The sequence below is a fragment of the Dipodomys ordii genome, unplaced genomic scaffold, assembly GCF_000151885.1.
Source record: "Dipodomys ordii isolate 6190 unplaced genomic scaffold, Dord_2.0 Scaffold8, whole genome shotgun sequence".
Taxonomy (NCBI): Eukaryota; Metazoa; Chordata; class Mammalia; order Rodentia; family Heteromyidae; genus Dipodomys; species Dipodomys ordii.
The window spans coordinates 19,434,410-19,461,503 of NW_012267224.1; the positions used below are offsets into that span (position 1 = coordinate 19,434,410).

Below are 27,094 nucleotides of genomic sequence, written 5' to 3' on the forward strand. Positions count from 1 at the left end.
GGCGCCGTGCCGTCTGAGACGCAGCTCCGCGCCAGCCTTTCGCGGCCGAGGCTGGCTTCGAACCGCCAGCCCCCGAGCTCGGCCTCCCGAGCAGCTGGGGTTCCAGGCGGCGCCCTGCCGGCACCGCCCGGGGTGGGGCGGGCGCGGGCGCGGCGGGGGGGGGGGATGCACCGCCCGACCTTCCCTCCGCAGAGACGATGCTGCACACACCAGGACAACCTCTTCCCGCGCCACCGGAGTTGTAGGGAAGCTCGAGTCCCCGCTCAAGGCCGCCGCGGGGCGAGATGCTGAGCTCCACCGACGACCTGGAGTTTGAGACCGCCGAGAACATCGAGGAGATCTCCCAGCTGTCCGCCCTGGAGCTGTCGGACACGGCCTCCAGCGAAAGAAGTTCAGCCGATACCCCCGAGAAAACTGGTTACCCGGACTCTGTGTACGTGACGGCGGCGAACGTGTTTCGGGGTATTCGAATCGAGAAGTCGCCAGACAAAGCCATAATCAAGTACGGGAGCGAACCCCTGCAGTCCCTGCCCCAGTATGAGGACGAGTCCTTGCAGCGTTTGTCCTACGAGCTGGCGTTCAGTACCCTTAAGTGTGAGTAGCCGTGCCGGCCCGGGGAGGAGGGGGTCCGGGGCTTTGGCCGGCGGCACCCAGCACTGGAACCAGCTAGCTTCCTGTTGTGTGTGGGACCGTGCATTCCCTGCCTTGACGTAGGTGTAAGTGCACGGGCGTTAACAGGCTCGGGAAGCAGCCTGGACGAGGAAGAGAACAAGAGTTCAATGGAGAATCCGGTTTAAACTCCTCGCCTATGTATTTGCATCGCACCCTTGTGTAATTTCACTTTGTATGTTTGCTTGAGTTTTTCACACACATAAGACCATTGGGGGAGTGTGGAAAGAGGAATAGAAACGAAATAAAAAGTGCAATATGAATATATTTTTAAAAGGAAGTACCAGGACTGGGAGAGATGGTTCAAGGGAGAGCGATTGCCATGAGTTCAAATCCTAGTGCAATCAAGAACAAAACAAGCAAACATCCCCTTCCCTCACCCCCCCAAAAAAACAAAACAAAAAACCTCTTTAAAAGTGAATACCAAAATTAAGTCAATTCCAATCAAGATGTTCCTATTCTCTAGCTAACAGCTTTAATTTAGGGAGTCAAACCTTGGTAAAAATTTAACTTTCTAATTTCTCTGGAGAGTTCCAGACTTGAATTTCCAGAGCCAGTAATGTTAGTTAACAACTTGGGAATGTAAAGTTGACTCTGGGATAACTGGCTGTTCTTCCTGGGAGGAGAGCCCCATTCCAGAAATGTTTGGAGTGTTGCTGCATAGCTGAAATCATCAACTTGTTGCTTCCCAGAGACACCCTGAAAAGGGCAAAAGCCATTTGCAATTTCCTTACTACAGTACTAGTACAAGTGCTACTGGCACATCTCTGCACCTAGAAAGCAGAGAACAATTGTCAGTTGACTTGAAAGGTTCCATTGATTATTTAGTTGTCTTCAGAGATGGCTGGAAGTAATTCCAGTTTTCATCTCTTTTCTTTTGCTCATGACTTCTTTTTCTTAAGTCTTAACTATTTTTTCCGTTTCTAGTTGAAGCTTTTGGATCTTCATTCTTCACCCACTCTATCAGCCATACTATCTCACTTTACACCAGAAGAGTCAAATGAAGATTTTTACACTTTCTCCTTTTAACACTGCAATGCAGCCTGGCAGCTTTGTTGATTATTTGGTATTTACTGTTAGAGTTCTATACAGATAATTTACTTTCCTAATAGGATAGTGACTTTTTTCTTTAGAAATAAATAGTAAAAGCCTGAATTATTCTATTTACAATTAATGCATTAAGTAGATTTGGGGAGCCAATCATAAGAATTCTCCTTTCTAATTTTCAGAGTCCTTAGTGGTGGTTAATTTTCAACTTTTTTTTTTTTCTTTTTGTCAGTCGTGGGGGCTGAACTCTGGGCCTGGGTGCTGTCCCTCAGCTTTTCAGCTCAAGGCTAGCATCCTACCACTTGAGCCACAGTGCCACTTCCAGCTTTTTTCTGTTCTGTAGTGCTGAAGAATCGAACCCAGGGCTTCATGCACTCAAGGCAAGCGCTCTACCACTGAGCCACCTTCCCAGCCCAGTTTTCAACTTCTGAGTATAGAGTTTGACTGAATGTGGCTGCATTATAGAGATGTGTATAGTATATTATTTTCTTCCTCTTTGTGTGTGTGTGTGAGAGAGAGGGGGGAAGAGAGACAGACAGACAGACAGAGAGACAGACAGAGAGGGAGGCAGGGAAAGACAGAGAGAGAGGGAGGGGAGAGAGAGGAATACTGGTGTTGAAACTCAAGGCCTCTCTCTGCTAGGCAGACATTTGAGCCTTGTCAGCAGCCTTTTTGCTTTAGTCGTTTTTCAGGTAAGGGATCATACTTTCGCTTAGTCTAGCCTGGGCCTGAGGTGACAGGCATGGCCCTATGCCTGCCTTTCTGTTGAAGTGAGGTCTAGCTGTTCTGCTGAAGTTGGCCTTGAGCTTTGATTCTGCCAGTCTCCACCTCCTAAGTAGCTGTATTACAGATGTAAGACAGCCTATTTTTATGAAAGGATCTTAAGACTATTTGATCTTTATGACCAAAAACATCTTATTCAGGTAAATCCATAGGCTTTACAAACCTGCTTTTCCTTGAACAAAATGTTCTTTTTAAAAATAATTATCAGCCAGGCGCCGGTGGCTTATGCCTGTAATCCTAGCTACTAAGGAAGCTAAGATTTGAGGATCGAGGTTCAAAGCCAGCCCCGGCAAGGAAAGTCTGTGAGACTCTTATCTCCAATAAAACAACCAGAAAACCGGAAGTGGCCCTGTGGCTCAAGCGGTAGAGCGCTCGCCTTGAGCTGAAGAGCTGAGGGACAGCGCCCAGGCCCAGAATTCAAGCCCCATGACTGACAAAAAAAATCAAATTATGTATTATATATAATTATATATATTGATATATCAAATTATAAAATTAGATGGTGCTGGTTGGTTACTTGTCTGAAAGTATTTTATTTTATTTTATTTTCTTGGATCCGGTCATGGGGCCTGAACTCTGGACCTGGGCGCTGTCCCTCAGCTCTTCAGCTCAAGGCTAGCACTCTACCACTTGAGCCACAGCGCCACTTCCGGCTTTTTTCTTTTTTCTTTATGTGGTGCTGAGGAATCGAACCCAGGGCCTCATTTTTGGTCAGCCGTGGGGCTTGAACTCTGGGCCTGGGCGCTGTCCCTCAGCTCTTCAGCTCAAGGCGAGCGCTCTACCACTTGAGCTACAGCGCCACTTCCGGTTTTCTGGTGGTTTATTGGAGATAGGAGTCCCACGTTCTCTCCTGCCCGGGCTGGCTTTGAACCGCGATCCTCAGATCTCAGCCTCCTGAGTAGCTAGGATTACAGGCGTGAGCCACCGGCGCCCGGCTTGAAAGTATTTTAATAAACAGAGAACTGGTGGCTCACACCTACTAAGGAGGTTGAGATCAAGAGGATCAAGGTTCAAAGCCAGCCCAGGCAGAGAGGCCCAGTGAGGCTCCCCCCCCACCCAAATCCTGGGACTTGAATTCAGCCTGGGCACTGTCCCTGAGCTTCTTTTGCTTAAGGCTAGCACTCTACCACTTGAGCCACAGCACCACTTCTGGCTTTTTCTGTTTAAGTGGTACTGAGGAATCAAGCCCAGGGCTTCAATGCATGCTAGACAAGGACTCTACCACTGTGCAACATTCCCAGCCCCCAGTGAGACTCTATCTCCAATTAGCCTCAAGAAACCAAAAGTGGTGCTGTGTCTCATGGTAGAGTGCTAGCCTTGAGCAAAAGGAGCTCACAGACAGTACCCTAGCCCACAGTTCAAGCCCCAGGGCTGCCCTCCCCCCAAAAGTATTTCAATAATATTTTGTTTTAAATGCTCATTACAGTAATTTTTAGATATTCAGAAAGAATAAAGTCAGAATTCTGGAGGTTGGTGGTATGGTCTAGGAGCCGAGCATGTATGTTTAGCATGTGCTAGGCTTTGGGTTTGATCTCTCATCATTGGAAAATAATAGAAATTCGAATACAGTACATTTTCCAACATAACTAAAAACTAAAAATATTAGAGACTTTTGCACATTTCAACTTTATTTGCTGTAATCAGTGAATACTGCCACTTGGTGTTTTATAAATTCATATGTCTCATAAACTTTAGGTTCAAGGACCATAGTTTAGAAAATTGGAGATATTTTGCCTTAGGGTCTTTCATAGGAGCAATACAGCTATGAATGTTATTAAAGAATGCATGGAGCCTGGCATCAGTGGCCCATTCCTGTAATCCTAGCTACTCAGGAGGCTGAGATCTGGGGATCATGTTTAAAGCCAACCTGGGCAGGAAAGTCTGTGAGACTTATCTCCAGTTAACTACCGAAAAGCTGACAATGGCACTGGGATAGAGAGCTAGTAGCCTTGAGCACAAAAATCTCAGAGACAGGGCTGGGAAGGTGGCTCAGTGGTAGATCGCTTGCCTTGCATGCATGAGGCCCTGGGTTTGATTCCTCAGAACCACATAAGCAAAAAGAAAAAAGCCGGAAGTGGTGCTGTGGCAGAGCGCTCGCCTTGAGCTGAAGAGCTGAGGGACAGCGCCCAGGTCCAGAGTTCAGGCCCCACGACCGGACCCAAAAAAAAAAAAAATCTCAGAGACAGTGTCCAGGCCGTGAGTTCAAGCTCCAGGATTCATATTCTCTCTTTCCTTCCTCCCTCCTTCCCGCCCCCCACCCCAGGTGTTTGGCTAATAGTTCTCTTTGTTAATTAGATCCCATTGCCATATTTTGGGGGGCAAATAGAAACAAAAAATTAACAACATCTTGCAGTTTAACAACTACCAAGTGTATAGCTTTGGCTGTGTTTAGTGCTTTTCAGATGTTGTTTTTCTTCTGCTGGTACTCTGGTTTAAATTCAGAGCCTCAAACTTAGTTTACTTAGCTAAAGCCTATCATTTGAGCCATGCCTCCTTCCTGGCTTGCTGGTTAGTTTGGAGATGGAGTCTAGTGAAATTTCAGCCAGGGCTGGCCTGGATTGTTTAGCTCTCAGCTTTGTGAGTAGCCATGGTCACAGGTGAGTCACTGGCACACCCAGTTAAGATACTACTTTTTAAAAAAATGTCAGGGCCTGGGTGCTGTTCCTGAACTCTTTTGCTCAAGGTTAGTTCTATACCACTAGAGCCCAGCTCCACTTGTGGTGGTAACTGGAGATAAGAGTGTCACACACTTTCCTGCCCAGGTTGACTTTGAACCATGGTCCTCAGATCTCAGCCTCCTGAGTACACGTGTGAGCCACTTGCACAGGGTGATACTCTCCTCTTGAACTAGAGACTTGCTCACATCTCCAGGGCACAGCTGTCGGAAGCTCTGCAGTGCAGCGTGCCCCCTACACACCCACTGGCAGAGAAGGGAATGGAGAGATGTGCACACTCTTTCTTTCCCTTCACCCAGTGAAACTCAGTTATCCTTTCCTAGGGAGAGTGAGGCCAGGAGGAATGGGGTAAAGTTCATTTTGGTAGTAATTACTGGGAGTGGGGGGGGGGTGTAACTGGAATTATTGGGCTGCATTCTGGAAAAGGAAAGATTTTCAACCTGCTAATTTAGGTAAGGCATTAGCAGTGTGCTTTACTTGGCTACTTACACAGGCTTGTTACAGGACTAAGATGAAGAAAGGCACCACAGTGTCATGGAGAAGAACATGAATTTGCCGTACTCTGTGGGGTTGAGTCGCTTATCTGCCTCTTGCTGTGTACTGTGTAGTCAATTATTCTGTGCTTTGTTTCCTGTAATAGGATCATTGTGGAAGATGAGGTGAATTAATATATGAAAAGCCTTCAGAACAACTTCTAACGCATATAAATTTTAGATGTACAAGGATAAAGCTTTGTACATAATACTAAATGTGATCCAGAGGCGTTAACTGTTTTGACAAGAGCCCTAGATACTGAATGTAGTCTTGGTAAAATCACAGCCTATTGTCCTCCATTCAGCTTGTGCTTGGCAGTGTGCCCTTGCAAGTCTGGCATGTTGACGGCAGCTTATGATGACTTCGTTTTCTGTAACATATTTGGAGTTTACTCTGGGAATTATGAAGCTGATAGCAATTGGTTTGCAGTGCTAAGGGTGTGAAACTCTGAACTTCATTTTCCTTATAAGAGATATGCAACTCTTACCTTGTATGGTACCTCCATAGTTGGGGACTAAAATATAGAGATATCTATATTTAGATATTTAGTTATATATGTTACCTATCTATATTTTAGTCCCCAACTATGGATGTACCATACAAGGTAAGATTTGCTATGAATCTTGTAGTTTCTGCTCTAAATTAATTTTTCACTTCCCAAATAAGGAATGAATGAATGTACATTGCATAATAGGTTTTCCATGAATATTGAATGAATTGAAGCTGGCCTTTGATTTCATCCCCCCCCCCCCATACATAAATGCTGAGGAGGTGGATTTTTGTTGTTGTTGTTTGCTTCTTTTGGTCATGGAGCTTTAACTTAGGGCCTGGGTACTGTCCCTGAGCTTTTTCACTCAAGGCTAGTATTCTACCATCTTCAGCCACAGCGCCACTTCTGGTTTTCTGGTGGTTAGTTGGAGATAAGAGTCTCATGGACTTTCCTGCTCAGGTTGGCTTTGAACTATGATCCTCAGATCTCAGCCTCCTGAGTAGCTAGGACTACAGGGGTGTGCCACCAGTACCAGTTCACATTAAAGTCTTTACTGGGCAACCCCTTTGTCACTTGCATTTAAGATTAACTGCCATATCACTAGAGAGCTCTGTCAAATACTTGTTAAAGACAAGCCATTTGCTGGGCTCTGGTGGCTCACACCTGTACTCCTAGCTACTCCGCTCTGGTGGCTCACACCTGTACTCCTAGCTACTCCTGAGTCTGAGATCTGAGGATGGCACTACAAAGCTGGCTGGGACAGCAAAGTCCATAAGACTCTAATCTCCAGTTAGCTATAAAATCATCAACAAAAACAATAATGCTGGAAGTAGAGCTTTGGCTCAAGTAGTAGTATTAACCTTGAGCACAGGCCTTGAGTTTAATCCCCAAGACTGGCAAAAACAAAACCAAAAACAAGTAGCAGCAGCATCAGCAACAACAACAACCCCCAATCCAAACAGAGACTGTTGCTGGGGAAGAGGGAACCCTGCCCCTTCATCTCCACAGGGCAGCAAAGCCCTTAATCCTGATACCAGCCAAGCCCTTAATACCAAACCAACAAGGACGAAACTACCAACACTTCTCACACCTAAACAGAGAACAACAATCCTAAGGAATCTGCAAATTAAAATCCAGCAATACTTCAAAAGACTATGAGAAGCCGTGCCTAACAATATTAATTAGAACCTCTCTAATACCTTCTAAAGGCCCTAAATTCAAGGTCAGAATTCCTTTCTGATCACTTTGATTGTTCAGATAACAACGCTTTGTCATTCCCTGTGGAGCCTGGGCCTTCATAAAGATTCCAACGTCACCTAAATCTTCATTTACAAGCTTTGTTATTTCTGATACCAGACCTCTCCCATTTCTTGCAGATCAAGATATTTTGGAAAGTATATTAATAGACAGCTATATCTTCCCAAGTACCACAATAGTAAGTATACAATGTTTAGAATTAACTTGTCACATGATTATTTTTTACAAAATCTTAAAGAACCTAAAGATTTAAATAAAACCAGTTTGCTTAATACTGAGGCTTCTTCAAAACATGGACTCTTTTCTACTTTTTATTCTTCTGATACTGACCCTTGTCTTTTCCATTTGATGAACATGTCCCAGATTATCTTTTTTGTAGGTTTTTCTTAATATATATTTATGTAAGCTGGACTCTCCCACTCCTATCTGACAACCTTAACCAGACTATATAAAAATAAAAATGATCATGTTCCCACATTGTTATGAAAAATAACGGGCTGTAAAATATCGCTGTTGAATGTTGTATACTTTTCTTTGTACGTTTCCCTGTTATATGTTAGCCAGATCATTTGAGCAGTCTTATTGTTGTGATGCTATATGATTTCCAAGATAGAAAGTTCCAAAATCGTGTTATTACTGATAATGAAGAGTCCATAGCGGAAGTTCAAGAAGTAGAGAACCTTCTTAACAGGTAATTGTACAAGTGAAATAGACCTTAGTGTGTTTGGTAAAGTTGTATACATTATAACTTGCAGCTGTCTACAAATGTTACAAATTTATTGAGGAAAAAAACCCCTGACTTCTGTTTAAAATTAAATTGCTTAAATTTTTTTTAATTAAAAAGCTTCAATAGGAAGATCTACATATAAGCATGTAGGAAATCATTAAAGTGTATAATATTTCTAGCATATAAATTAAACTTCATTTGCAGTTTTTGTTGTTGTTTTTTTTTTCTGTTGGTTGTGGGCTTTGAACTCTGGGCCTGGGCCGCTGTCCCTCAGCTCTTCAGCTCAAGGCTGAAGGCTCTACCACTTGAGCCACAGCGCCACTTCTGTTTTTGTGGTGGTTAACAGGAGGTCAGAGTCTAACAGATGTTCCTGCCTGGGCTTGCTTTGAACCATGATCCTTGGATCTCAGCTTCCTGGGTAACTAGGGTTATAGGCGTGAGCCACTGGTGCCCAGCTATTGTTTGTTTTTTAAAAATACCTACCATACTTGCCATGTATCAAATGAGAAAATCCCAACCCTAGGAAGAAAACTCACTATTTTGCCAGATTGGAAAAAAAATCTATTTTGTTAAGAACTTTATTTTGTCAGTCATGAGGCTTGAACTTAGAGCCTGGACACTGACGCTGAGCTTTTGTGCTCGTGCTAGCACACTACCACTTGAGCAATGGCTCCATTTCCAGCTTTTTTGGTGGTTAATTGGAGGTAAGAGTCACATGGACTTTTCTGCCAAGCTGGCCTCAAACTATGATCCATAGCTCTCAGCTTCCTGAGTAGCTAGGATTACAGGCATGAGTCACTAATGCCCAGCTAATTTTTTCTTATTACTATACATTAGTTGTACAAGGGGCAGGTTCATGGTGGTATCTCCATCCACATACACATGCATTTCAATGGTCTTAGCCCATCACTCTCCCTTAGGGGTAGTTAAAAACTCCCTTTTGAAGAGTCAGTGAACTTATATATGCAGTGTCTTTAAAGCATTTTTTTTTTTTTGGTTGGTTGTGGGACTTGAACTCTGGGCCTGGACACTGTCCCTCAGCTCTTCAGCTCAAGGCTAGCGCTCTACCACTTGAGCCACAGCGCCACTTCTGGTTTTCTGGTGGTTAATTGGAGATAAGTCTCACGGTCTTTTTTGCCTGGGCTGGCTTTGAACTGTGATTTTTAGCTCTCAGCCTTCTGAGTAGCTAGGACTACAGGTGTGAGCCACTGGCGCCCGGCTTAGAGCACATTTTAACAGAAACAGTTCTATTTTCTACTTCAACCATGTACTTTCTCATAGACCCCTCCTTCTTACATGTACCCATCCATTCCCCCAACAAAGCCTGTTTTAGTTTCCTGTGGTGCTTTGTTTTTTCATGTGTACTAAAATTGCACCAGGGGTTTTCACCATGATATTTCAGATGTGTATAGACTGCTCAGAATAACCCTCTGTTCATACCAAACACCATGAAGCCTACAAGGAGAGAAGTTCCTGCCTCAAAGCGTAGCAGGGAGAACTCATTAAACTAGTGCATGTAAAATGCTCAGCTTCAAAGCAGACACTTAGTGTTCCAGAAATGATCAGTGTTACTGTGTGTGGGCGACGTCACCTCTGATGTAGCAGCACTGGGAGGTGTGCGGGCTGTGCAGCTTTGTCCCCTTGAATAGATTAGCGCGGTTGCTGAAGGGCGTGCAGGAGCGGGTTTGTTCTCTTGCACTTTGCCCTTTGCCAGCAGCCACAGATGGCTTAGCAGGGACCCCTCACCAGATGCCAGCGCCCTCCTCTCCTGCCTCCTGAACTGTGAGAAACAAACTGCTTTCTTTATAAATTCCTCCAGTCTTCAACATTCTCGTAGCAGCACAAACAAGATGAAGACGTGGGTGACTCTAGCTTTTGCTATTATGTTGTTGAAGTTTAATAGAAAGCAAGATAGAGCAACTAAAGTCCTTTAGGAAGATTTTTACCTCGTGAATAGTCTGAAATAATGGTCACAGTAGTATGATGTCTCATTTCATGTTTTTATGGGCAGTAGTCCAAGCCATTAAAATGATTGAAGGCTGAGGCCATAGCACGCATGAGGTACTCTTACTCTGATACATTAACGATGTGACACACGCATAGCTCATGTATGTGATAGCCAGGAGAAATTATGGGATGGGGCAGAAAAAGCCATTACATATATTCACTGTTAGACCAGTGAAGACCCAGCGCCTGCTTGCTATTTTTTTTTTGTGGGGGGGGAACCTACCTCCTGGGATAGACATGTGAGTTAGGTACAGAAAGTTTGGTAGAACAATGTGCTGTGGGACAGGCTCTCAGTTTTAATCCTCCTGAGCTTCTCTCAGTTTTTGTTGGCTAATCAAGACTTAGTAGGCTGTCATGGCCATATTAACTAGTCTCTGAGGGGCTAATGAGAGCTGGGGTTGGGTTGAATCAGCCAGAAAAGCGATAGGGCTCTAACCAAGTAAAGACCTGACTGTGGCTTCATCAGCAGGAAGCTAGCTAGCAATTCAAGGCAAGCAAAGGACATGGCCTAGGCCAGAGAGACTGAACATACTACAGCTTACAAGTGCATGGACTCCCCACAGTGCTCGCTCTCCTCCTGCTCCCACAATGCTGTCCTCCCTCTGGCCATAACAGATCTGGTTATGCTCCTGTGAGTGCAGCTGGTCCACTTCTTCACATGTCACACCACCACAGTCTTATCACATGGACTCCTGTCATACATTCTTCACCATGTGCTTTCTACAAGGAAAGGAGTGCTTTTTTGTTTTGTTTTTTTAATTGCCAGTCCTGGGCTTAAACTCAGGGCCTGGGTGCTGTCCTTGAGCTTTTATGCTCAAGGCTACGTGCTCTACCACTTGAACCACAGCTCCACTTGTAGCTTGTTTGGTGGCTTATTGGAGATAAGAGTCTCATGGACTTTTCTGCCTAGGCTGACATTGAGCCATGATCTTCAGATCTTAGCTTCCTGAGTAAGCAGGAGCTTCCTGAGTAGGCATGAGCCACTGGCCCCAGGACAGTTAGAATGCTTTTTAAAAATGTAATTATATGGTCATGATAGTCTTGGATTAGACTTGTCCTACTACAAGCAACTGAAAAACTGGATCAGATCCATCAGGTAAAGATTTTGAGTATTAGATCTCTGAGATCTAATCAAGATCTGAGATCTTGATCTCTGAGAACATGAAATAAACAAGCTGAGCCCCAGAACAGCCTTGGCTTTCTGACTAGAGGGTCTTTCCAAACTGCAACGCAGGAAGTAGAAAATGGTAGTTCTGCTGAGATATGAAAACAACTGTATTTTCAAAGGTTGATGATCTTTCTTTCTTTTATTAAGTGGGGAAATACTTTGAATGATTTATGAATGTCAAACTACATGAAGATGAATCACATTTACTCACATAGGTTCTTTTTGTGGCTCATGACTTTAATCCAAGCTCCTTGAGAGGCAGAGGTCAGGAGGATCAAGATTCAAGGCCAGCATAGACAGAAAGTCAGTGAGACCCCTATATTAAACAAGCTGGCCATGATAGTGCAGAGTCTGTAATCCCAGTCATGAGGGAGGTGTAGATAGGAGGATTGTGGTCATCAGCTGTCTGGGGCAAAAAGCATAAGACCTTATATCTAAGCAAAAATTTTAAAAAGGTAAATCAGAAGTGTGGCTCTAGTGGCAGAATGCTTGCAAGTGTAAGGTCCTGAGTTCAAATACTAGTACCACCAAAAAAAAAACAAATCTAAATGTGCTAATGTTAGTGTTTCTAATGGAGAATTGAATCTTGTTTCAAATACAATAATCATCAAGAATAAATTCTCTATCTCTAGCTTTAAGACGAAATTGGCCGCAGCATTGGCAAGATGTCGAATCAAACATGATGCCCTTTCAATATACCAGATTCTGCCAGAAGAAGTTAGGAAGCAGGAACTAAGGGCTTCTACTCTGCCACTTTATGCTTGGATAAATACCTGTAAAGTCAGGTAAGAGTTTTAATCAAATTCTTTGCTCATAGTTTAAGCCTCCATCTTCTACATATAGTACTTTTGCTGGGTGCTGGTGGCTTATGCCATACTCTTAGCTATTCAGCAGGCTGAAATCTTGAGGCTCACGGTTCAAAGCCAGCCTGGATAAGAAAGTCCATGAGTCTTCAGTTAACCATCAAAAAAAAAAAAGTTGAAAGTGGGGCTTTGACTCAAGTGATAGAGCACTAGCCTTTAGCAAAAAGCTCAGGGAAAACACCTAGACCCTGGGTTCAAGCCCCAGGACTGGCAACAAAAAAAAAAACAAAGCAAAACACAAAAACCCCAAAACAATCCCTGTCCCCCAAGAAACATTACTTCTTTTAGCCAAGTGCAGATGGCTCACGCCTATAATTCTAGCTACTCAGGAGACTGAGATCTGAGGGTCAAGGTTTGAAGTGAGCCTGTGCAGAAAAGTCCATGAAACCCCATTTCCAATTAACCAGCAAAATGCCTGGCTCAAGTGGTAAAGCTTCATGGTGGGGGGGACACATCTAGAGGAATGGAATGACAGGGTGTGAGCCATCGTGCTAGCTGTTAGTTGAGAAGAGGTCTCACAGGCTATATTATTTTTGGCTAAAATTGTAAGTTCTATAAAATGCAACGTATGCAGTGAGTTTTTTGTTCCAGGAAAATTTATTAATATTAATTAATATTAAATACATGTTAATGTATTACCTTTGTAATTATACCCTACTGTGTATTTACAGCCCTGAACATGTTTTTAGCACTTTGAAGAAGAAAGGCTATAACAGAGTCAAATCTGTACTACATATTGATGGAAAAGTCTTTGCTGTGGACCAACACTGCTGTGATGTCTTAATTTTTCCCTCCCATCTTAAAAATGATCTAATCAATACAGATCTATTCAAAGAGTACAAACTTATTTTTCAGGTAAACTATTATTTACTTTCTGAACCAACCCTACTTTGTCAAAGACTCCCTCCACCTAAGAGTAAAACCTAATCCTTTATGTTTTTATGGCGTATCAGAGAGGTTTCTAAGACCAGAACATCTCCTGTGCTGGCTACGCCCGGGCTCCTGCTGGACCTGGGCATTGTAGTGTCACATGCAGTCATAAAGTACACGTTCATCTCCATACTCAGAGGGAGCGTGCTGCCAGCAGAAAGGCTGTAGTTTTTCCTTCCTAATGGAGGACTTGAGAAGCGACAAGGGGACCTTTTCCTTCCATGGAGGAGATCCTAGCACCGTCCTGCATATGCAAATGCAGTGTAGAACACTTCTCTCTCCCATTCTTTCCAATATGGCCTTTATATAGTGCAATACAGGAAGAGGATATGCGACAGAATGGTCCAAATAAAAGATGCTGAATTCATACATATATCCTTCCATTACAATTCTTGCCTGAGATCCACTGAAGTCTTCTAAGGCTTCTCCTTCCCCGCCCGCACGTTCCTGCACAGAATCTCTTACCTGGTCAAGCACTGACAGCGGCCGCAGAGGTGTGGCAGGCCTGCTCTGACAACTGTCATTTGAATCTCTGTGACCAGCAGCAGTCATGGCAGATGAAGGATTTTCATCAAGGGGCAAGAATGGGAGCTAAGACAAGGCATTACTAATCTATTCATTCTACTTACAGATTTTTATTATGGCCTTACTGCTAGTCAAAAATTACATGTTAGTCATAGTTCTTACTGAACAGCTGAGTACTTTATTATTAATAAATTAGCTATCTTTGTTACCTCTTATTTAGACATATTTATTTAGTTTTAAACTTAAAGGGATGAGATACTGCTGTAAGAGTTCTACTTAGAATTTTCTTTTGTCTAAAGCAAGAAATCTGCTTTTGTCTCTAATCATGCCTTTGAAATTGTAAACATACTATTTATTATCTTATAGGACAAATCTCGAAGTCTTGCTGTCCATTCTGTAAGGGCTTTATTAAATATGGATGATGATATCTTAATGGTCAATACAGGTTCATGGTACACAGTTGCTCATATGTCAATCTTAACAAGCAATAATACCACAAAGGTCTTCGTATGTGGAGTACAGTCACAAGCTAAAGATCCCGACCTGAAGAAACTTTTCACAAAAATGGGATGTAAAAGTATGTATAAATATTTTTTTGGTGATTACTAGTTCAAAACATTATAGGAAATTTAAAATGTTTGAATTTATTATTTTTTTTGTAATGGGAACTTTTTTTTTGGTTGGTTGTGGGATTTGAACTCAGGGCCTGGGCACTGTCCCTGAGTTCTTTCACTCAAGGCTAGCACACTACTATTTTGAGCCACAGTTCCACTTGAGGCTTTTTTTTTTTTTGGTGGTTAACTGGAGATAAGAGTGTGTGTCACAGACTTTCCTGCTGGCTTCTAACCACAATCCTCAGAGCTGAGCCTCCTGAATAGCTAGGATTATAGCGGGAGCCACCAGTACCTGGCCCTGTAATGGAAAATTTTTATGTGTGAACTATGCTCATTAATTTATGTCAGGCTCTTAATGTTGAATTAAAGTATCTTGGTACTTTTGAATTGATATTTAGCTCTGACCTAATTTGAGGTCTTGAACATATGTAGTTGCTTTCCATTGGATAGATAAAATCATATCCACACTAGGCACTGGTGGCTTACACCTGTAATCCTAACTACTACTCAGGAGGCTAAGATCTGAGGATTATGGTTCAAAGCCAGCTCAGGCAGGAAAGTTTGTAAGACTCTGATCTCTAATTAACCACCCCAAACCAGAAGTGGAGCTATGGCTTAAGTGGTAGAACACTATAGCGTTGAGCAGGCCTTGCCTGCAGGCCCTAGTTTAAACCCCAGGATTGGCACACACACAAACAATTGCTCTCCCCCACCCCCATGTTCATATGCAAAGATCACATTTTGTTATTGGTTCAATGAGGCTGACTAAGTAAAACTTTGATATAGTCACAGAACCAGAGAGACAAAAGTGGAGTTCAGGGTCTGTCCAGGAGATGTGGCCTGATATATCTGCGAGATTTCACTTGGAACACAGAGGCATGACCTGGATAGTGATCACATGCGTCCTCAGTCCTTCGAAGAGCTGGAGCCCAAATTCCAGGCATCTTAATTTCCAAGTGGTTTACGGTGATGAGGACTTCTAGTATCATTGTAAAGATCCAAAAGAGAATTCTAGAACTAAAAAAATACAACACTTAACATTAAGAAATAAATGAGACTGAGGATGTAACCCAATGGTAGAGCATGTATGATGTCCTGGGTGTGAGCTCCAGCACCAAACAAGAAAAAACAAGTGGATGGGGTTAACAGTAAATTAACAAAGCTAAAAGAGAAATGAGAAAACTGATGATCAGGAGAAAGTATCTAGAAGCCTGGAGAGAGAAAAGGATGATTAATAAGAACAAAAGAGTAAGCAGAATCTCAGGAACAGAAGAAAGAAATTGATAAGAAATAATTGAATTTTAAGCTAGGGAGTTTCCAAGGTAGATAAAAGACATTAAGCTTTGGATTCAAGAAGACTTGTGAATACTGATAAGAAGAAATATATATGGCAAATTATGCTATTATATGAATGTTTATTTCCCCATAAAATTCATGTTAGAAACCTAACCCCTCTTTGATTGAAGAATACAAATAAAGATACTTTGTGAATACTGATAAGAAGAAATATATATGGCAAATTATGCTATTATATGAATGTTTATTTCCCCATAAAATTCATGTTAGAAACCTAACCCCTAAATGATTAGTGCTAGAAGGCACTAATGTCTTTGATTGAAGAATACAAATAAAGATACTTTGTGGGGGCTGGGAAGGTGGCTCAGTGGTAGAGTGCTTGCCTTGTATGCATGAGGCCCTGGGTTTGATTCCTCAGCACCACATAAGCAAAAAGAAAAAAGCCAGAAGTGGAGCTGTGGCTCAAGTGGTAGAGCACTAGCCTTGAGCTGAAGAGTTGAGGGACAGTGCTCAGGCCCAGAGTTCAGGCCCCACGACCGGACCCAAAAAAAAAGATACTTTGTGGGCTTTTATTTGTGTGTGTGTGTGAGTAATGGGTACTGAAAGTACTAACCATAAAAGGAAAAAAATTAAAAAACAGCTGGGTGCCGGTGGCTCATGCCTATAATCCTAGCCACTCAGGAGTCTGAGGAACATGGTTTGAAGCCAGCCCTGGCAAGAAAGTCCATGAGACTTTTATCTCCAATTAACTGTTTAGAAAAAGTTGGAAGTGGTGCTGTTGCTCAAGTGGTAGAATGCTAGCCTCAAGCAAAAGAAACCCAGGGACAGTGCCCAGAGTTCAGGCCCCAGGACCTGCAAAAAAATAAAAATAAACAAGTTCTCATTAAGAGAGTACAAAGAAAAATCACAAGAGAGAGGAGGCATGCATGTTGATGAAGAGCTTTTTTTTAAAAATAATCAATGCTGAACAGAGAGTTGTTAAAAATGGACAATAAAAACAAGAGGACAAGAGGAAAGTGTGCAAGAGACATGGCCATATATCTCACAAAAAAAGGTTGTCAGACACCAAAAGGGCATAAACAATCAAACCTCATTAGCACCTGGGAATGCAGTAAAATCACATCTTGCCATGACACACCCACTGAAGGACAAGGTTAAGAAGACGGGCAGGGCTGAATGTTGGCAAGCCAAGGAACATCCGCGATGTGCAGCACTGCTGGTGGAACTGCAGATGGGTGTGACTAGTTGAGCTGAAGTTGAATATGTGCCCACATTATCACCAAGTGTTTCATACCCAGCTTTCTTACCCTTTCCATGTCCTCCATGCATGTATGTTCCCCAAAAGCTATTATAACACTGTTTTCCATCGTGTGGGTTCAGCACCTTAGACTGTACCTCATAAACAGTTTTGATATTTTGGGGTAAGATCATAGGATATAAAAGAGGGTGAGACCGGAAAGGGAAATAAGCAGTACTGAGCACTTATCATGTATGAGATACCATGCCAAACTCTACTCCTGTATCTCAGAGCTCAGCACAATTAGGAAAGCCATCTAATTGATGACTAAAATAGATGAATGAACTAGCGGGCTTCTCTCTGCACACGAGGTGGATAATGAAGTTGGGAGTGAAGCTTGACTGCTTCTGCAGCCCAGTTCCCACATGGCATGCTGCTGCAAGTTCAGCCTGGGGCTGCAGGCGATCAGCCTGCCACTGAGAACGCCATGTTTGTATTTGACAACAATGCCCAAATAAATCCATGTTTAGCAAAATAAGAAATTGAGAAAACAAACTGAAGTTCAGAATTTAAAAAATATTTTTAACTTAAAAATCAGGTTGAAAAAAATCTTCATTAAGAAAATGTCTGTATTTTAGGAATTTATGTCTCTTTTAAAATCCACATTAGACCTACTTTCTGTGAGGTTGAAGACTTTCAAATGAGTAATAAGATATAATAATGCACTTAGATTTTTTATTACTCTTCTGCATTATTTTTTCTCTCCTAGATATTGAAATTCTTCATGAGACATTTGTGAACATTGAAGCCAAGGATCACAGGTTACAGAAAGTCAAAGTGATTTTGCTGCTGCCTCGTTGTTCTGGACTGGGTGTCAGCAACCCCGTAGAATTTATTTTAAATGAACATGAAGGTACTCACATCTTATTTCAGCCTTGTCAAATGCATTCATGATCTAACCCATTGGTTTCTATGTGAGGAAGTGTATCTCTTTTCTGTGCTGGTCTCTGGCAGTTTGTATTCTTCTCTAAATACATGACTGACTACAAGGCCTTGGATGACTTCCCACAGATCTTGGAAGAAAACAATACCTAATGTGCTTAGTACTCTTTTTGAAAACCAGTATGAAAACTGAACATAATGAGCTTCACTAATTTTTAAAATATGAAGTTAGCATTTTGATATAAGTTATTTAATTTTGGTAGGTATTTTTTGGGAAAATTTCTATCAGTAGACAAAATCATTAGAAAATAACATGCAATATGTGGAGAATGGCTGAGAGTGATATAAGTACTCAAATACTTTTTGAAATTTAGATGCAGACTTACTTAAAGATCACTCGCAAGGAGGCACCTCTGAAGATAAGCTTCTGGCTCTTGCTCAGCAGCAGTATGAACAGCTCATACATGCAATGAAATGTAAGTTTCTTATTAGTACTAAGGTGTTAAAACACAGGCTTTATAGCGGAGACATGAACACTCTGTGAGAAAGCAAGGAACAAAATGTCCAGAACATTCAGCCTTAGCATCATTCAAGTTACAAAATAGTTATTTTCATCAATGTAATAATCTAAGTCCTTAAAATATGCCTTTCATTTTGAACAAAGGCTAACAAAGCATAATAACATGCTAAAGTGATTTGTACATCTATAATTATACATCTTACTAATGAATTAAAAACATTTTTTGGTGTTGGTCCTAGAGGTTGAAGTCAGGGGCTGGGTACCGTCCCTGAGTTTCTTTTGCTCAAGCTATCATTCTGCCCACTTGAGCCATAGCTCCACTTTCAGTATTTGTGGTGGTTAGTTGGAGATAAGGGTCTCAAGGACTTTTCTTGCCTGGGTTGGCTTAGAACCACTATCCTCAGATCTCAGCTTTCTGAGTAGCTAGGATTACAGGTGTGAGCCATCAGCACCCAACTGAAATTTTTAAAAATTTGAGACAGGACCTGCTTTGTAGTCCATGCTTGCCTTGAACTCCAGTCCAACCTAAACCTCCAAGTGCTCTGATTATAGGTATGAGCCACCATGCCCAACCTGATGTAAGCTCAATTATAAGGCCAAATTAGCATTCTATTTGGCAATCCTTAATATTATAACCATTTATCCTATTGAAAGATATACTGTAAATTAAGTTGTATAATTTCTCCACAAAACAGGTAAGTAAAGGTCTTACTTAATCAAGGGTTTGACTCCAGATTTTGATGGACATAACTAAAAGTTCCATTTGAAATCAGTCATGTAAAAGATAACTTTGTCCTGTCCTCTTATTGTAAAAATAATCTTTAAAGTATTTGAACACTTACTGATTAAGTAGCAATGGTCCAGGCTCCCCTCATTTCTTTTTTTTTTTAATTTACTTTTATTTTATTTGTGAACATACTGTACAGAGGGGTTACAATTGCATGGGCAGGATAATGCGTACATTTCTTACCAAGCATTGCATCCTCCTCCTTTGTTTACCCTTCACATCCCTTCCCAGCCTCCCTCCTCCCCCTCCCCCCATTTCTTTGATCTCCGAATCCTACAGTGTTGTTACTACTCTCTACCCTGAAATCCTCAGACATACTTAGCATTATGCCCTTTGTCAAGGACTGACTTTGGGACCCGACCCCAGCTCCTTCCCTCCTTCCTGTCCCATCTGTCTTCATCTCCCACTTGGTGCTCTCTAGACTTCATATGTATTCACCAACAAAATCCTCCTCAAACCTCTTCAGTGTTCCTTCCCTTTTTCCTCTTCTGATTTGCCTTTCCCTTAAGAAGTGTTTCTCTGGCTCCCTCCTCCAATTCTCTTTGGAGTCTATCAACGTCACACTCCTGCTGCTAAGCTGAAATGGCCTTGTGAAGCGCTCCAGTGACCCCCATGTTCCCCTCAAACTCATAACGCAACAGTGGCTGCTGGCCCAACCTGTCCCTCCCCCTTCCAGGTCCTGTCTATGCTTACTACAGTCTTAGGCTTATCTTAAACACCTCTGGATGACTCTCGTTTGTATTTCCAGTTCAGTCTCCCCCACACTTCTCTAAAGGCTTCTTTGACATCTCAGTTAGTGACTAAGAGGCATCACTAAGTTACCGGTCCAAAATGGAAGTCCTGGCCCTCCTCCCGGAGTACCCAGTCTTCCCACAGCACTGCCATTTCAGGCAGTGGCAGCAACAGCCAGCCTTTTACTTACTGGGGTGTCATCTACAATTCTTCTTTCATACCCACCATTTGTCTGCTGACAAATGAAGTAAGCTGTACGTTTAGCATGGCTTTAGAATCCAGCACTGCCACTCCCGGGGTCCATCGCATCACCTTACACCTGAATCACTAGAGCTGCCGCCGCACGTTCACCACTGCCCCGTGCTCTCAACACAGCAGCTCCCCATCACAACCAGAGAGAGAACCACAGTCCTTCCAGTGGCCCGAAGCCCCTGTGCTCAGTGGTGACACTGCATTTTCTGAGCTTATTGCCCACTGCTCTTTCTGTATGCCCTCTGATCACATCTCCTTGAACATGCCAGGCCTGCTTTTTTTTTTATACTGTCAGGCCTGAGTGTGTTTTGTTTGTACTGTTTATTGTTTTTTGGACTGAACGAATGACAGAACTGGAAACCATGGGCAGCACTCCATCTAGCCCCTAGACTTCCCCTCCCTGCTGGCTCTACCAACCACAGTCTGTCCTCTACCTCCTTGCTGTTTGCTGAAACTGCCGTGCTTCAGATCGCAGCGCCTCTGAGATGCTCTCTTCCCACCTCTGCTTTTGGCATCTTGTTTTTCTGTTTTTTTTTTTATTTATTTTTTTTGGGTCCGGTCGTGGGGCCTGAACTCTGGGCCTGGGCGCTGTCCCTCAGCTCTTCAGCTCAAGGCTAGCCACAGCGCCACTTCCGGCTTTTTTCTTATGTGGTGCTGAGGAATCAAACCCAGGGCCTCATGCATGCAAGGCAAGCGCTCTACCACTGAGCCACCTTCCCAGCCCCTTGTTTTTCTGTTTATGGCTTATGTCTGCCCTATGCTAGAAGGTCAGCTCCTCAGGCAGGGGTCTGGTGCTCACTGATGCTTCCCAAGGTATTTACCCAGGTTCCTACAGAACTTGGATTCCCATTCCACTGTCTGTTCCCAGAGTCCTTTAAACTAACAGGTAATGTAAGTTGTAGAGAAATGTCTGCCAGCCACACTCATGGTAGACTGTAGTGTGTGTGTGTGTGTTTGGAACTAGGTTGGTCATATTGATGGACTTTTCAATTCTCATAGATCCCCTTGGATTTACTCACTGGCCCAAACCTACCATGCTAGTAGTAGAAGCTTCTGTTTTAAAGGACAGCCACTCAAGCATCTGTGGAAATCATTCCCCTCCAAACCTGGTGGTGTTAGTAGCAAATACGTGTCTGGAAACATTGCAAATTTGCACTGGATTGTTAATGGGGTCATCATTTTAATCACATCTTCTTTAAATATAGTTACTAAGGCCCAAGCAGTTGTATACTGCACATGCTCAGTTTATCCACAAGAAAATGAAGTAGTGGTCAAGAAAGCACTGGAATTTCAAGACCAGGGGATTAAAATACAACCTTACAGGTAAGAAAAAGATGCTATGAAACAACCATCAAATATTTGTGAGTCTAAAAAATAGGATTTTCTAAGTTGTATTAAAGCCCTCCGCTTGCTTTTCATTAGACTTTTATTTCACAGTACTGGGGACTCAGAGCGTCACACTTGCAAGGCAGGCGCTCTACCACAGGAGCTGCCCCTTCAGCTCCTTTGCCTAGGTTATTTTCCAGGTAGGTTTTCGCCAAGACCACCCTGGGCTGTTATCCCTTGACTTGCGCTTTCCTGTGTCAGTGGGGATGACAGGTGGTGGCACTGCACACAGCTCTTGTGCTCGCCACAGCTGATAGCAGAGGTGTGTGCAGCTCACCCGGCCATTCAGTTAGATGGAGTCTCTTAAGAACTTTTTATGCCCAGGCTGGCCTGGAATCATGATCCTCCACTCGCTGCCTCTCAAGTAGCTAAGATTATACAAGTTTGAGCCACAAGGTCTAGCTCAAGTTCTTAGTATGATTTATTTCCCACTTTTTAGTAAAATAGTTTCCTTTTTCCATTTCGTAAGTGGACATGTTAATCACAGTAGCATGTCCTTTCTTGCCGACTTTCCATCCCAGTAGTTTCTGTTGGTGGATAACAGCCAACATCATGCCTTGAAAACGTCTTTATTTTCAAATACTTATACAAAGGGCTTTCAATTGAACATGTCCATTTACGTGTCCAATGTATCTTGATGTCACCTTCATCATGCTACCGTCCCTGAAAGCTTAACATAGCATTGGTGACACTGCCATCTAGTGGCAAAGAGCAGCATTGCAGGCACGTTTGTGAAACAACAGCTATGTTGTGAATATATAACATATTTCTTAACTATTTATGGGGAAGAAAGAACTGAAATGTGATACCGAATTTATGAGAAGCTCAGAATAGACAAAATTGCTTGAAGATTTCCTGTTTTTTAAGAAAAATTCACGTGGACTAGTGTTTATCTGCTTTGGAATATGTTTTAATTCTAAATGTATGGAAATACTAGAATATAAAAAGTACTTACCCATTGGACAGAGACATGACACTGGCCTTTCAAGTGAGAGCCCCAGAGTTCAAACACCAGTGCTGCCAAAAAAACCCTCACTTATCCATCAGTGGGCCTACTAGTAAGCGTGAGATTAAATGTTAACTATAAAAATCAGAATTTTAAGCACATGAATGATTAGAGGTTTGTCTGTTCCTGATGTAAAATCTTTTCCTCTTTCTTTTTTTGGGTCCGGTCATGGGGCCTGAACTCTGGGTCTGGGCGCTGTCCCTCAGCTCTTCAGCTCAAGGCTAGCATTCTACCACTTGAGCCACAGCACCACTTCTGGCTTTTTTCTTTTTGCTTATGTGGTGCTGCGGAGTCGAACCCAGGGCCTCAGGCATGCAAGGCAAGTGCTCCACCACTGAGCCACCTTCCCAGCCCTCTTTTCCTCTTTCTAGTCATTATATAGTTCATTAATACCTCAAAAGTGATGCAATTGAAATTGATATATGTATATAACTCAGGGCCTGGGCATTGTTCCTTATCTGTTTTTGCTCAAGGCTAGCAGTCTACCATTTGAGTCACAGCCTTGCTTCTGGCGTGTGTGTGTGTGTGTGTGTGTGTGTGGTTAATTGGAGGTGAGTCTGTTGGACTTTTCTGCCTGTGCTGGCATTGAACCACAGTCCTCAGATTTCAGCCTCATGTGTAGTTAGGATTATTGGCATGACCCACTGGCACCCAGCTAAGCTTTATTTTTAAATAGGAGCCTACAGAAGAAGCATGTCAGATATTTTGTAGTTGATAATGTGAGAAATATAGGAAGTTTTGAGTTAACAGCCTTGTAGTTACTGTACATGCCTATTTTGATTACACATTAGTAATTTGGTGAAGAAAAGTTCTTTTTTTTTTAATGCCTTCTTTGGCAGTACTAGGATTGAACTCAGGGACTAGGCAGGAGCTCTACCACCTGAGCCATACACCCAGCAGAAGATAAATTTTTAAGTTGTTATTCTTGGCATGGTTATTTCAGGATGGGGATGTGGGAAGTACAGGAAATTGTGAGTTAACATGAAGTAGTAGAGCTCTTAACATGTAGTGTTTCGGATCAGACTGTTTTAGCACTTTTTCTTATGTGAAGGTTTGCTTAAGTGATTGGTAAAACATAATAAAGAAAATTTAGTTTCAACATACTTTCCTCCTCTCTTGAAAAGAAACCATTCTCAGCATCTTAATATTTGCTTATTTGTACCACAGGCTTAGCCCTCCTGTTCTGCCCCTGTGTTCCTTAAGAGATATACATTTGTCTACTGATAAATTTTTCAGAATGGAACCATCAGAAATTACCAATGGTTGTTTTCTTTCTATTTTGACAAGAGAGGTAAGTGGGAACAATTTTAGCCTGTGTAGAGAAACCAGCAAGCCTTGTAAGATGCACCCGAGAACTCTGTCCCTAGCAGGCAGAGGTGTTGTGTCCGTGTGCCCATAAGTAGCCCCTTTCTCTGCTTCGCCCCAATGCCGTCTCTTGCCTGCCATCACCCTGCACCTGTCCAGGCACTTAGGTCAGCAGCTAGTGCATTTTTCCAACAAGTTGACATCCGCAATTTCCTTTCTACAAGGTTCATAACTGGAGAAGCTGACTTTTTTTTTTAAAGCCATTTGCTGAGGCTTATCAATATACTGCCATTTTCCTTATGGTAATATATATATATATATATATATATATATATATATACATGTATATGCTTTTTATAATTTTATTTTTCAGAAACTGTGGTTTGAACTTGGGGCTCTGCGCTTGCTAGGCAGGCACTCTATGCCTCTGCCCTTTCTGCTCTGGTTATTGTTGAAATAAGGCCTCACTGTGTGCCTGGCCAGCGGGGGGAATTAGGATCTTGTTTGTGCTTCCTGCCATTGCTGCGAGGATAGCTAGCTCTTGCCACTGTGGTCAGCCATGGCTGTTGGAATGGGGGTCTTTTATATTCTCAACCCCTATTTGTTAGTGAGATGAGTAGAATTTCTCCAAGAAATAAGGTACAATTCATATTTTGATTGAAATATGAATTACCTTTTTCTCTTTTTTTCCCCTGGTCCTGGGGCTTGAACTCAGGCCTGGGAACTGTCCTTGAGCCTTTTTGCTCAAGGTCAGTGCTCTGCCACTTTGAGCCACAGTGCCACTAACTGTTTTCTGGTCATTAATTGGAGATAAGAGTCTTTTGGGCTTTCCTGCCCAGGCTGGCTTCAAACCATGATCTTCAGATCTCAGCCTCCTATTAGCTAGGATTACAGGTGTGAGTCACTAGTGCCTGGCTAATTACCTTGTTTTTAAGGAGGTTATGATAGACACATAAACACAATACTATAAGCTGTCTCATGATCATCTGCTCAAATCCAGCTTTACCTTAAATCTTGCAAACATTTTGCCTGGACTGGCCTTGAATTTAGATCCTTCTGATCTCAACCTCCCCAAATAGCTAAGATTACAGGTATGAACCACAAGCACCCAGAAGCAGACACACATTTGGAAGGTCTGCAGTGGTAGCATTGCCCCACATTAATGAGGGCTTCTCTCCTTGCAGCGGGACCCATCTGAAACAGTATCTGTGAAAGATGTTTTGGCCCGAGCTGCAGCCAAGGGTCTGCTGGATGGAATGGAGTTGGGGAAGTCATCAAAGCGGGAGAAGAAAAAGAAAAAGTCAAAAACATCATTGGCAAAATCTTGTACAACTGAAAGTAATGGCATCCAGATGAAAATTGCAGAGTACCTGAATCGAGAAACTAAAGCAAGTGCTAATCAAGCAGAGACACTATCGACAAAAACAGAGGTGTCCCAGAAACCCCCTACTCAAGGGGGTGTTTCCTCAAATGCCCGAAAACCCCATAAGGCTGCCCCCAACTCTCTGGTGTCCTCAGTAATGAAGACCGCCGGTTCCTCCAGGCCATGTGATCGGCCAACAAACTACTCAAGACACAGACCAGAAGGCAGAGTGATTCCTCTGAAGCCCGTGGAGATCATGTTACCGCCGGTGATGCTGCCGTCTTCCAGCCCCCAGACGAGCAGGTCCCAGCTGCCCACCCAACATTTCTACTATCGGTGGGTTGCACCCAAGACGAGTGGGCCTGGCTACCTCCCCACATCCTCAATCTACAAGAGAGGGGAAAAGCCTAAAGAGAACTTACCCTCTGCCCGACTCGGCCATCCTCGGCCTTGGCTTTGACTGTCCTGTGTTGGTGATGGGCCGGAATAGGTGACATTTTATTTTTTCCAAGTATGGTGTTTCTCAAGGTTTAGACATCACTGCTTAAGATATTCATTTAGCCACATAGTATCTTCTGATGTGATATACCTTCAGAGAATTAGACAGGTAAGATGCAATGATGTACAGGATTATGTGAGCAGAATTTAGACTCGGTGCTGATCTGCTGGGCTGGAGACTGAGGCAGCATGGAACTTGCCTCACTCCTGTGGATTTTCTGCCTCGATAAAAGCTGCAAGTCTCTGCTGATGGCAACCTGGCCTGCCTTCTAGCAGGCTGTCCTCAAACGCCATGTGGGGGGAGGCTTGCTAGCCAGCCCTGATGTCTGCAGAAGTCGCTGGGTTGCTCCCACTGCTCCTTCAGGAACCGGGTGGTTGAAAGAAATGAACCTTTGCAATCACTATCAAGGTCGATTTCTTTCTTGAGTATCACACTGCTCCTGAAACCGGATGCATCAGCATGAACATGAGGGGAGGACGCATGGCCTCCGTGGGGCCTGGCGCGCCGAGGTCACGCACCTGTCTACCCCCAGACAAGGGCTCTCACAGGAACGCTTCCAGGATCTTGAGTAGATCGAGCGTACTCATCCCTCCCTTCTGCCTGTTCATGCCAAATACTGTTGTAAAAATGACTAAGCAATTTTTTTAATCTAAATATGGACAATTCTGAGAAAGGCAAAACTATTGAATACAAGTGATATCTACTGAAGAAACAGATTTCTGATTTGACTCAAAGATCAGGTGATAGAGCAAACTGTACAGGTCATTTCAGATAGCACACAATAATCAAACTTTGGCAAATCATTTCTGATACACAACTAAAACACATTGTAGCACTATGTTAAGATATTAAATGTCAATTTGTCCTGAATGTACTATCCATTGCCTACCAGTAGTGGTATGATCATCATTTGAGTCTCAGTATTTATTATGGCAACAGAAGTTGTTTGATATTGAGTATATTACAAGCATAAATCTTACTTTTAAAAAGTTCATAGACACATTCATAGTTTGGATGTAAAGCTTTATTTTCTGAATTCAGTTGTGTTAGAAGTGTACGTAAATTCCTCAGTGCTCAATTCAAATGATGTGATTTTGGTAGAACAGACACATCTGATCTTAGCGCAAATATTGTATCCTTTATTTGTCACCTGAGGATGTGGAAGGAAAAAATAGCAAATCTCATCCTTGTAGTACTAGTTTTCTTTTAGCTATTTATATTTCCAATCCAGGCACTAGTGGTTCATGCTTGTAATCAATCCTAGCTACTCAGGAGACTGAGATCTGAGGATCACTGTTCAAAGCCAGCCTAGGCAGGAAAGTCCAGGAGACATTTATCTCCAAAAAAACACTCAGAAAAGGCCAGAAATGGTGCTGTGACTCAAGTGGTAAACAACTAGTCTTGAGGAAAAGAAACAGCTCAGAGACAGTGACCAGGCCCTGAGTTCAAGCTTCTGGACTAGCACATAAAAAAATGCATT

General features: G+C 42.8%; 1 protein-coding gene across 1 annotated transcript; it reads left to right on the forward strand.

Annotated features, from left to right (window-relative positions):
- Positions 1–206: 206 nt before the first annotated feature.
- Nsun7 (NOP2/Sun domain family, member 7) lies at positions 207–26,479 on the forward strand. Its single transcript, XM_013008962.1, has 11 exons — positions 207–594; positions 7,575–7,633; positions 8,016–8,146; positions 11,990–12,142; positions 12,892–13,075; positions 14,042–14,252; positions 17,592–17,735; positions 18,139–18,240; positions 21,261–21,378; positions 23,615–23,738; positions 24,937–26,479. The coding sequence occupies exons 1-11, from the start codon at positions 285–287 to the stop codon at positions 25,573–25,575; spliced, it is 2,175 nt and encodes a 724-aa protein (XP_012864416.1). The 5' UTR covers positions 207–284; the 3' UTR covers positions 25,576–26,479.
- The last annotated feature ends 615 nt before the right edge of the window (positions 26,480–27,094 follow it).